This window comes from Cyprinodon tularosa, unplaced genomic scaffold (assembly GCF_016077235.1).
Source record: "Cyprinodon tularosa strain WSP-4 unplaced genomic scaffold, ASM1607723v1 ctg729, whole genome shotgun sequence".
Lineage (NCBI taxonomy): Eukaryota > Metazoa > Chordata > Actinopteri > Cyprinodontiformes > Cyprinodontidae > Cyprinodon > Cyprinodon tularosa.
Window position 1 is genome coordinate 770,104 of NW_024039484.1, and position 11,820 is coordinate 781,923.

Sequence of the window (11,820 nt, forward strand, 5' to 3'; positions counted from 1 at the left end):
TTATGAAGATGCAGGTTTGACTTTGCAGGACATATTGGCTGATAAAAGTTTTCTTACATCATAGCATCACTTTGCCTGACTTGCCTTCAAACTGGGCTGACAGAGGATCAGTGGAGTTTTGTCAAAAGAAAGTTGAAAGACTCCAGAACCATCATCTCAGGCACATTGAAAGCTATTCATAAAGGTAGCCTGGGTGTGGCTTAACACCCCAGCAGTGCCACAGGCTGATCGCCTCGGTGCCAACCTGTAATGATGCAATTATTCATTCAAAAGGAGCCTGTTAGGATAATTATCATTGATGATGTGTGAGTTTATTACACCTTAATATTAGCTGCCTGTTGCATGTCAGAACTGATATTTTCTACAATAGTTTATCTAATTAAGGCTGTTTCTCTGTCCGGATATACTGTTATAATCTTTATTCTGTACGTGGTAAAGATTTGGAAATGGAATGAGAGCGGTGTCCTTCAGCTAAGAACAATGTGTAATATTTTGATAAGGCTGGAGCCATGATGTCCACTCATCTACTAATGTGTCTGATGTAATGATGTGATGATGTGGCAAACTAGAGATGTATAAAAGGCTTTTTTAACTGTTAATCGTGGCCACATCCTGACAGGTGAGCCTGGAGGTGAGCTGCTGCCCTCTGTAAATTCTAAGCAACTTATCTAATCTGAGTAAGATTACAATTTCTATCAGAATCTGTGGTCATGTCTCCTGGTATTTTAACACATATAAGATATGAAGTGTTATTTAAAGAGTTTGTCCTGAGTGATCTCTTTTCAGGACAAAGATCTGGAGAGATAGAGCTTCAAGGTGCATACACAGAGCCTATCTTTTACAAGCCCAAACAAAGCATTGATGCTTAAACTGTACAATAAATGGACAAACTTTTCAGGTGTATGGTATGCTTTTTTTATTGTTTTTTTTATTTTTATTTCCTTAAGTCAGAGTTATCTCAAAGCCACAATCATTAAATTACTAACATAAAAAGTTATTATATATCATTCTATAAATAATGAGTCAGAAGAATATGTGAGCTTCATTCACTGAATGAATTATTTAAATACATTTCCAACAACCTAATTTACTGAGATGCATCTGTTCATAGAAAAAATAGTTGCCGTTGAAAACAAATCTCATTAAAACCTTCAGTTGTTTCTTGATGTTGCTGTTTTTAATTTTTATTTTTCCTCATTTTCTGACATATTTAGAAGATGTTTTATGCCTTTTTCAGATAAGTCACTCTTTTATTTCCATATCCCTCTGATCCCCAACCTCTCCTGTATGCCACCGCCTAACTTCTCCTGACCAACCCAGACTCTGACACACAGCACAGCATGTCTGACGGAGAGGAGCAGCTGGACCGCCTCCAGCAGGCAGAGCTCACTCGAACCACCTGCATGTCCCTGTGGAGGGCAGGGGCCGTGCAGGCCTGGATGGAGGTTGTCATGGGAATGCCAATGTATATGCGAGCCTGCTCCGAAAATGTCAAAAGTGGCAAGGTATGATTTTTCTTCCATTTTACAAGCTTTTCTGTTTATCTGGATGTGTGCAGTGTAGCACATAGGTTAACATGGATGCTGTTGTCACTTCTGTAAGACTGGGTCTTCTGTTGTTTAGGTGCTGCTGAGTCTGACGGATGAAGATTTAGAGCTGGGTCTGGGTATTACTAATCAACTTCATCGCAGAAAAGTTCGACTGGCCATTGAGGATTACAGGAGAGCAGAATTGGAGCAGGGGTAAGTAGGACATTCTGTCTTGGGAAAGCAAATAATACCCATCTGAAGAAATATATTTAATAGTTATACTATCAGACAGTTTCCAATCAGAAGTTTAAATTTTTACCCCATAACAAATTTTAATTTCTCTGTAATCTATATGTCATAAAGTATACACCAAAGAACACTTTTTTTTTGGACTGACTGAATCCCTGCTCAGCAAGAGAAGTGATTTGGAAAGCAAGAAGAAACAGTGGTATATATTGTCCACATGCTGCCCCAACCAAAGGTGCTAAATATTACCTCAGCATTGCACTGGACATCTGGAAGGTGCTCCTGGATAGCAAATTTGCAATGAACCACATCTACCATAGAGACTTGAACTGACCAGACAGGAAAGTGGAGGTTATTGGAAGTTGTTGATTGCTAGACATAATTAATAAACAACAAAAAAACATGCAAAAGTATTACAAAGGTATAACTTTTGCATGACGGCCCACAGATGCCGTTACCAACAGTATGACATTATTAATTATGACTTGTTTTATGAAGTTTGGTTTGACCTTGTTTTGTGGTCTTTTGGATGGGGAGAACAGGGATGGTTGTGACACCTTTTGATTCAGTGTTTCTAACTCCCTGATTTTCAGCTACACTTCTTAAACTTTTATTATACCACCATGTATTTACTACAAATAAAACCAAGTATCTCACTTGATGAGTTTATGGCAAAGAAACAGTCCTCCTGTTACCTACCCCATTACTGGGTCAGGTTGTGAAGCAATGAGGAGTGAGTTCACACAATAAGACAAAAACAGGAAAAATAGGGATAGCAATAAATAGAAAAACCGAGAACAGGGTCTGTCACTCTTTTTGTCTGAGATTTAGAGTCTACAATTGTTCTCCATCTGTTAAAAGTCGTATGTAAGAGAGAGAGAGTCTACAAGAATGAAGCGTTGTGTGTGTGATTGGGGTTCTGTGGACTTGTTTTACAGTATATGACAGTGTGGGGACTTCAGTCTGTTTACACATATAGGTAACGTTCTCTTATTTGTGCCGGAGTTAAATTTAGGACTAAGGTTTTAGTTCAGGTTAGGGTTAGGCATGTGTTGGTAATAGTTAGGGTTAAGATTAAAAAAAGTTTTTACCAAATTTTAATACATTTGCAGCTCAAAAATTAGTTCAGGATATATCCACAGATATTTGCTTGAGAACCTATATTTTTAACTGGAATTTGAGTATAGCTGCTATTGTATTAGTAAGAAAACAACTGTACATTTGTTAAACACTTTTTAACCCTTTTTTTTCCGCAATAAAATTGGAACACTCTGGCTTTCAGGCTTTGCATTCACCATGTAATCCAAAGGGAGGGATGGCTAAATAATGATAGAATCATAGAACTTGTTTTCTGTTCCCTGCTGTTAGAACTAATGGTATTACAACTCTCCCCATGCTGGGTTTTTGATATTTGCATAAAGTGGATTAAAGACAGTATTCGCTAAACTACAGTAAGTCTTGTCCTCTTTCAGACTATCAAAAGCATCTGAGCTGGATCATCACTGGGTCTCCACATCATGGCTAAGTGACGTAGGCCTACCTCAGTACTTCCAAACCTTCCACACAAACCTAGTGGACGGACGGGTGCTGAACTCCCTGAGCCGCAGAGATCTGGAGAGATTCCTGAACATTAGCGAGCCTTTCCACCAAACGAGTCTCCTACTAGGAATCCAGCTCCTGCAGATGCTCAGCTTTGACAAAGAGGTCTGATCATAATGTGTCACAATGGCTGACTTTTGGTGTAAAATAATACCAAAGCTTAATTGACATTACACCTGGCTGTCACACAAAGGCAAAACCTAATTAATCAAATATGAAATTGTTAGGACAGATGTGGTGTAGAAAATAGACTTATAAAAAACAGGCTATAGTTTTAAACTTAAACTAGCATTTTTTGTTTGTTGAAAGTATCACATAACTACAAAACCCCCACCAACATTTCAAAAGAGCATTAACGTACATGACCTAATTCTATCATATGCAAAAGAAATAAAATGTGTTTGACTAAAAATTCCCATTATTTTCATACCATGGCTGTGCTTCTTATCCTGCTGTTTGTTCACCATTCCAAAGGCCCTGCAATTACGTCGCTTAAAATGCGAGCATGAAAACCAAGACCCTCTTGTCTGGACGTGTAACAGAGTGATGAAGTGGATCAAGGACATCGACCTTAAGGTAGATGTGATACTTGGAGAATATCTTAATCTAGTTTGCATGGATTCAATTTCTTCACAATTTCTTCAACCTTGTTTAAACTTTTGTTGCCCTCAATACCTGCAAAAGTTTCCATGTTCAGTGGCTGAGATGCTAAAGCTGAGAAAAGAGTGATTGAGACATTATGATGAATTTCAAAAACATTGGGGAAAATTGGTTTAATCCTAATGGTAGTTATCAGCAGTAGTGTTGCAGTTTTTCTGATGTGCAGCCTAGATTTTTTACATTCTGTTTGTTTTGTTTTGTTTTTTTGTTGCCACGTTCAGAATGCCAATAATGTTACATTAATGATAAAGCTTTGATTTACTGTTCCCAATGGATTACTGCTTTATTCCAGTGCATTCTGGTCAAGATGCCAGCTTACCGGTAGTTTTGATATAGGACAGTTTCAACTAAAAACATAATAGAAAAAGTAAAAAATAAAAAAATAAAAAGACAGGAGAAAAGATTATAATGGTAGTCAACAACGAAATATAAAGGAGAAGAAAAAAAGAGAACCAGAAGCAAACCACTCCAAGATGTATTTTATTATTTTTATATTTTATGTCTAACTTTATTTAAAAAGGAAACGTAAAACATTGCATTGTATTGTAGGGCCAACAGTAGAGGAAAAAAAAAAACTTAGGAGGAAATTTCTTTTTAAAAGCTTATTTTCCTGGTTTCAGTTTTGGAATGATTGTGATTAATGATTGTAGACATTACTGACTCCGTCATGTGACTCATATTCTGCTTCCTCATTTTGCTCTGTAGGAGTTTGCAGAAAACCTTCAGGGAAAAGGCATTCATGGTGCAGTTATCACACTGGACCAATCCTTTGACACAGAAGCCTTGGCCAAAGCTTTGGGAATCCCCAGCAATAAACACATGCTGCACAGACACCTGTATGAAGAAATGAAGTCTCTCTCTGCACCTCTAAGGTAGCATTAAAAACCAAATCTATTGAAAACACTTGAATGTCTCCCTTTACTACTAAAGAAATTGTGTTTACAGAAATGCAGAGCAGAGCACTGGGGTTATCAGTTCTTCTTCACCTGTGGCTGTTAATCGCTTTGCTGATGAAAGGATATCTATCAGAAGATTAGGAAAGGTATGCCTAACCCATTTCTCACCTATCAGTTAAAGACTAGCACACAAGGTCTGAAGTCCAAAGTTTGTTATTGGTCCCCTTCCGCTTGTTAAAGCATAAATATTTCAAAAAGCTAATGAAACATGGAAATAATGAAAGCACATAGCAGATTTACAACAGCATCATTTTTCAAATAATGTCTTGTAAAAGTATAGTCAATAACATACTGTAGGTAGCTGCCATTAAAATTCATCTTAACCTGATGAATCTAATCTGAGATTATCTGATCACCCCTCAATATCTTACATTTGCAGATTTAGGGCAAGTTCTTTATTTTAGCAATAGTAAAATATCCCTCTGATCTACATGAGAGTGTAGTCAGCACAACACACTTTTTTATTCTTCAACCCTTATCTCAGCCTTAGAATATCTAAACTAATAAATAAATGAGAAAGAGATACGGATTTGTGGATAGATATATTATCATATTTTATGGCTACAGCAGTCTGTGTTTTTTAAAAGATGGGAAAGATGGATTAAATTTGTAACATCAGAACGACCATCTTTTATTTAATGTTGAGCTGTAAGCGGCTCCCTTCCTCTTCTGTAAAGTCATCTTTTCCATTCTCATTAAAAAATATCTAGTTGATTTTTCTGTAAGATGAAATAAGTGTGTATAATTTTATTTTTACCCCCTTCATGCCCTTTCTTTGTGTTGCTCTCCTCTGAACTTAAGATTTAAAACCCACCCTGAAAGTGGAAAAATCATTCATCAATGTGTAACATTGGAAATAAAAACATATTGTTTGACTGCTGATATGCTGGTGAATGAGAACGACATAATGCTGTCAATGAACAGCCATGGCAATAAAAATAGCACAAAAAAAAAGAAGGATGCATAAACAGTATTTTCAAGTCATGTTTAGTACAGAAATATGCCACGGTGAATAAGACATACACTAATTAACCCCTTCACTATCTTTTACCATTAGGATAACATTTTAATATAATGTCTAAATCATTCAAACCCTTGTCCATCTAAAGCGGGTTGATTACCTCCACCACCTCTGCTGCTTTGTTGAGCTTCTACATCAACAGACTATTAGACAGCATTAGTTAAATAGTAGCGAATAATCCAAATGCAGGGAGGAAGCTGGTAGACTATTGAGTCCAGAGAAACCAAAGGCAACGGTTTCATTGTGTGTCCTTTTTCTCCTAGAGTCCACTAAGGTTACGTGCAGACAGTCATTCCGTGGAGCGAGCTCTGGGCTTCCACAGCAACTGTGGCTCTTTGCCCAGAGAGGCCAGAGTGCATGCTGTTCCCCGTGCCAAAGGCAGCCCGATGCACACCTTCAAAAGTGTTGAAATCACCAACGTTTGAAGGAATCATCAAGATCTTCACCTCTGTTTACACTGTAGCTGTTTACTGTTGAGAATGACAAGCACTTGTCAATGTCTTTTAAAGGTGTATAAAACATGATGTAATAGGTCAGATCTACTTTTGTTATCATCACCAACGTGGAAACTTCTATAGACCCAATGTAGCTGTTGTAAAAATAATGAAGATGTTTTAATTAGGTTTATATGTCCTTAATGTAAAAAAGAACAGGTGGCAAAAAGATGGCTATAGTTAAACTAAGAACTGCACACGGTACCCCTTTGATGCCTTACATAAAGTCTAATAATGTATTTAATGCTTATTTCTACTTCTTTATGTGAGCTGAGGTGTGCCTCTTGGTTTAAAAAAAACATATACATGTTACTACATGTATGTATTTTCAGTTGAGAGATAGAAATTTGGTCAATTATTGCTTTGTTGTAACCCTATATTTTGGCAAGAATCCTTATATTCCTGGAAAGTCTATTTCCCTTTATATGGTGCCACATTTCCAAGAAAAAAAATCACTTGTAGATAGAGCAGTGGAGTTGAGTATGTAGGCTGTACCCCTGAAAAACCAGTCACATTCTCTCTGCCAGTTTCATTAGATTAGGAAACCTGACAGATTTTGATTGAATGATTTATCCTCTAACTTTGGTCTCTGTAATGCATTTGAGAAGGTATCCAAAAAATGATTTTGTTGGCGTTGCCAGCCTGGCTTCCTATTCCTCAAACCAATCAGATTAATGTGGGTAAACTGGTCACTTTAGCATGAGTCCAGGTCAGACTGACAGGTTTTTAACTGAGTTTAGGGGTTCAAAACACCTTCCTCTATAGGGGTGAGGACTGACATTTTAGAGGAATTGAAGTGTTTGGCACCCTTTGAAGCAACTGCCAACATTCCACGGCTGCTTATTTAATTAGCTTCCTGTTTTGGAATCTCAGCACCTTTTAAACCAGTAGTTCAAGAAATCATTGAGTTACTTGTAAAGACAAGACCTCTCTAAATTAGATCTTGCATCAGGGAACCAAAAATATGTCTGAGCAGGTAAGTTTCATTTTCACTTTATTGTCTAACAACAGCTTTTTAGGGCAGTTCTCCCGTTTAAGGGGAGCTCAGACTGTCATAAAGGACGGCTCTGGGTCGCAAGATTTATTCAGTGATAGATCCGACTATCTAAAGTTAGATACATTTTTGAAAAGAACAGCCCACGTGGAGCATCAGTACACACCAAATTCAACTACACGGTAAATGTTTCAGTGTTAAAGTAGCACTTTAAGAGTACATTCGGTCCCACACTAAATCCGAGTGGGACTAAATGTACTCTTTAACACTGAAACATTTAGTAAAACAGTCTTAATTTAAAATTACTTTGTTTAAATGCATAAGCATTACAACAAAACAATGAGGCCTCAAGCATAACCTTATATTTTCTAGAAATAAATAGAGATAGACTGGTACACTATCCAGCCAATATTTTTGGTCAATATTAGCGTTTTTTTTCTTGTATCGCTATTGAGCAATACAGGCATGTATTTGCTGAGTTAGGAGTGAACTAAGCAGCCATGCCTTGAGAGCACATATGGTGCAAGCATTGCCACTTCCTTAATTTCTTATCTTTTTTTAATTGTAATTATTTTTTTTTAAACTAATTTTTATTTTTTTTGTTAAATTGGGACTTTTGTTTCATTGTTATTTTTTTCATGCAAATGAAGGTAGAGAAAGCAATATCCTTCTAAGGAATGGGTCCAAAAGAAATCTGCAGGGCATATATGGGGATCAGTTAAACTGAAATAAATATGGAAAAAAAATCGATAACTGCATCGGCCTAAAAAACTGTATTGGTCCATCTCTAGAAAGAAAGAATACGTTTTGGGCTAAATGAAGTTATACACCATGTTCTGCTGTTAAAAAGTCACTTTTTATTTTCTACATCTCTGCAGCTTTATACTTGTAGATCAATGATGAAACTCACTTTTAAGACATGAGCGGGTGATTCAAACTTTATCAGCAACCAGAGGCTAGAAAGAATTTTAAAACTGGAATTTTTACTGTCAAATTTCAAAAGAAGGGGAGTTAGGCAAACCTAAATGGTGCCAAAAACACAATGATATAAAAAAGCTAATAAAGAACCACAATTACACAGGAACTCATTCCTTACTTATTTTTTTTTTATTTCAAACCTTGCAGAGGTTCATCCAGTCTCTTTAGCATTGATACATTTTAAAAAGGCCTAGACTTGTTATATACTCTAGCTTTTCAAATGTATACACCAGTTGCTCACTCTGGTTGCATACAAAGTTTTTACGAAAAATTACAACATTCTGCTGTGATATTGTTTTTTCTATATTTGTTTTTTATGCTTTGTTTTTGCTAAGTTTGTGAGTACATAAAGCCCTTCTGTGTATATATTTACAACAGCAACATCACTTGACCAGAGGAGCCAAATGTCACATGTGCACAGTTGGTGAGCAAGGATATAATGGACTATTTAAACACTATCAGGATGGATGTGTGTTGTATATTAACTTATTTTTATCATAATCAAAATGTTTTGTTTTTTTGTTTTTTTTGCATATGACATGGCTATGCACCTTTAAATTTCACTTTAACAATGGCAGAATGGCAAAGACTTATCACATGAATTTAAAGATATGAAATTAAAGTTTAATTTGTTTGAGATCAAGTCTAGTAACATCTCTGCAAAGCAGTACCTCTTCTAATGCACTCCTGTTTTTATTAATAGTGCATGTGTATTGGGATCAAGTGTGCCGCATTCAATGAGTTCCAGCACTTTCCTCATTTGTAAGAAAATATTATACAGTATTATTTGATTTTCCTGTTCATTAGAGTTTTAATCAACAACCATCTTCTTATTGCTCTCATCCAGTTCTTCCAATTTAATTACTATGCTCTGCACAAATGTTAATTGTAATAACATTTTCTCTGTAATTTTATTGTTCATTGTTTGTTTAAACAAATTTTTATGTATAAACCTGAATGTTCTTTACATGGTTAATAAAGGCAACTCTGCTGTTTTGCTAGTGGCAATTTTACATACTGCAATCTCTAAGAAAAAAAAAAGAGCTGTTTGCAGCCCTCAGAGGTATTTTGTGTATGTTCAATCCCCTTCAAGTTGGACAAAACGGGTTTGGCTGCCAGATTCTGGGCGTCGTCTACAGTCACAAAGCAACTGTTAAAGCGGGAAGATTGGACTTGTTCAAGCCTGTTCAGAAAAAATTAAGGAAGTGTTTTAACATGAATTATGAATTTTAGCAGTCCTCTCCAAAAGGATTCTATATTTCCATATGTTCACAACAACCTATATGGTTGAGTTATTACTTAGACAGTTTAAACATGCCACTGTTTTTATTTTTATTTTTAAGATAAATGGATTTAAATTTGAAAAGATCAACCTGAGTAAGCAAAAAAAAAAATAATAATAATTTAAACATGCTTATTCTTTGTTAAAGGGTAAAATAATAAAACATCGGGGCATAGACTATGGATGGATTGTTAGAAATTAGAAGTACACATAAAATACTCTTTGTAATTAAGGTTTCTTAGAGATAAGGCTTTACAGATGCTATATTTTCCAATATATATGGAGAAACTTTATCTAGAAATGGTTTGCAAATGTCTTACCCAGATTTTTCAGCTTTTCCTCTGACTATAACATGAGAAAGAAAGTCATTGATTGTTAATAACCACTCATAAAATCTGATTCTGCCTCCAGAGAGGGTTTCCACTAACCCCTTTATTAGTTATACTTCGGATTGGACCTTCTTTTTCTATTCTGAAATAGCTTATTTCTATGTATCAGAAACATTCCCTGGGATTTAGGTCCATGTCAACATGATAGCAAAGCACAACAGTTGCTGTTTTGTCAGCTGGACATCTTTGATTTTAATCTCCAATTAAATGACATTCCAAAATTGCACTATTGAATTTAAACCCAGTAACTGTGGAAGCGATTGGAATGCATGCTTAGTGGACCACCACTGGATGTTTGATCTTCCTACAGAAAGTAGCTATCAGAAGATACAGACTTTGTTTGGACTGCGCAAAATCCGAACATCCTTTAGCCTTCTGGATGGGGTGACAAGATCTCAGAAAAACTAAAGTGGGACAACTAGGACGTTTATTCGGGGCAGATGCAGCTTTTTCAGCTGTGTTTCTTTTTGTGTCTCACTTTTACAGTATTACTTTAAATCTCGATCCCTTGGTATCAATCTGAAAATAACTTGGTAAAGCTTCACAAAAAGCTATTGGCAAATCACCTGTAAACGGCCTCAACCAGTTATGTGACTGACAGTCTTTGCTGTGGCTGTTTAAATGAGGTTTCCATCATATCTTTGTTTGATCACAAAACCTCAAATCGGTAAGGACAAAGCGGAAGTGCGGATGTGGTCGCCATAATGAGTGCTATCTGAGTAGTGCTGGCAGTTAGGAAGGAGCTAGGACAAGGAAGCAGTCTAGTTACTAATTTGGCAATACACTTTGCATGGGGACCTCCTGACGTCCATAATTGTCGCTAGGAGCCATCCGGTTTCCCATAATCCTTTGCGTGACAGACCGTAAAGGCACAGCCCATCTCATGGAGTTTAACAAATATACATATTTGTGACATGTACTCTGTGTGACAGATGAAAATTTTGTCACTTTCATATGTGTTGGGTTTTATAAGAGAGAGCATTATCCATTAGCTTTATTTGTTATTTTCAAAAGGCTGGAGAATTGAAGCTTAATTCAGAACTGAGCTTCAGGGGTTGCTTAATACTGCTGAAGGATAATGTGTAGCTTACAAAGGGGAGGGGTCAATAAAGATATGGTAACTTGCAGACATTCCTATTCTCCTTAAAATAATAAAATGTGATCTGAATTATAACCTTAATCTCATCCTTCTGCAGCTTTGTTTAAAGAAACAACATCTACCCATCACTTTGCAACAATGTTGAGGAAAAGTAATACTTCACTGATTGAGCCTGCATGGAGTTCCTGGACACTGTCTTGTTTTTTTTTTTTACTCTAAGCGTTTTCCTTTGGTCATTAAACACATTATGAGAGAATGAGATAACTAATATATTACATTTTATGAAGCTTTAAGAAGACATTTTAATGATCCAACGTCAGTCAGTCAAAAGAAAAAAATTACAGAAATTCACTTTTTTTTTTTTTCTCCAAATACAGCTGCTGTTTTTAAAGAGTGAATCATTCTGTCTTGAATCATTATTATGGGAAAACATTCTGGGTTACATTACAGGGGAAAATGTATGTCCTCTATCCTGTGTTTCTGGAAAAGTCTTGTTTGGGCCACTGTAGTAATTGTCTAACCTTGCTGTGTGATGCATCTTTAAAAGGGGAGTGTTACTGCTTCTAACCTAGA

The 11,820-nt window shown here is 36.3% G+C and overlaps 1 protein-coding gene across 4 annotated transcripts in view; it reads left to right on the forward strand.

Annotated features, from left to right (window-relative positions):
* The window catches only part of kaznb (kazrin, periplakin interacting protein b), a 178,967-nt gene extending 169,477 nt beyond the window's left edge, over window positions 1-9,490 (forward strand). For 3 of the 4 annotated variants that reach the window (XM_038269353.1, XM_038269355.1, XM_038269356.1), the window contains 7 exons: window positions 1,321-1,505; window positions 1,624-1,742; window positions 3,248-3,479; window positions 3,849-3,950; window positions 4,740-4,906; window positions 4,980-5,076; window positions 6,275-9,490. In XM_038269353.1, the coding sequence (XP_038125281.1) occupies window positions 1,321-1,505; window positions 1,624-1,742; window positions 3,248-3,479; window positions 3,849-3,950; window positions 4,740-4,906; window positions 4,980-5,076; window positions 6,275-6,436 (1,064 nt within the window). In that variant the 3' untranslated portion in view covers window positions 6,437-9,490. Of the gene's footprint in view, window positions 1-1,320; window positions 1,506-1,623; window positions 1,743-3,247; window positions 3,480-3,848; window positions 3,951-4,739; window positions 4,907-4,979; window positions 5,077-6,274 lie in introns of those variants that run through there. The other variant, XR_005279303.1, reaches the window with a different exon arrangement.
* The last annotated feature ends 2,330 nt before the right edge of the window (window positions 9,491-11,820 follow it).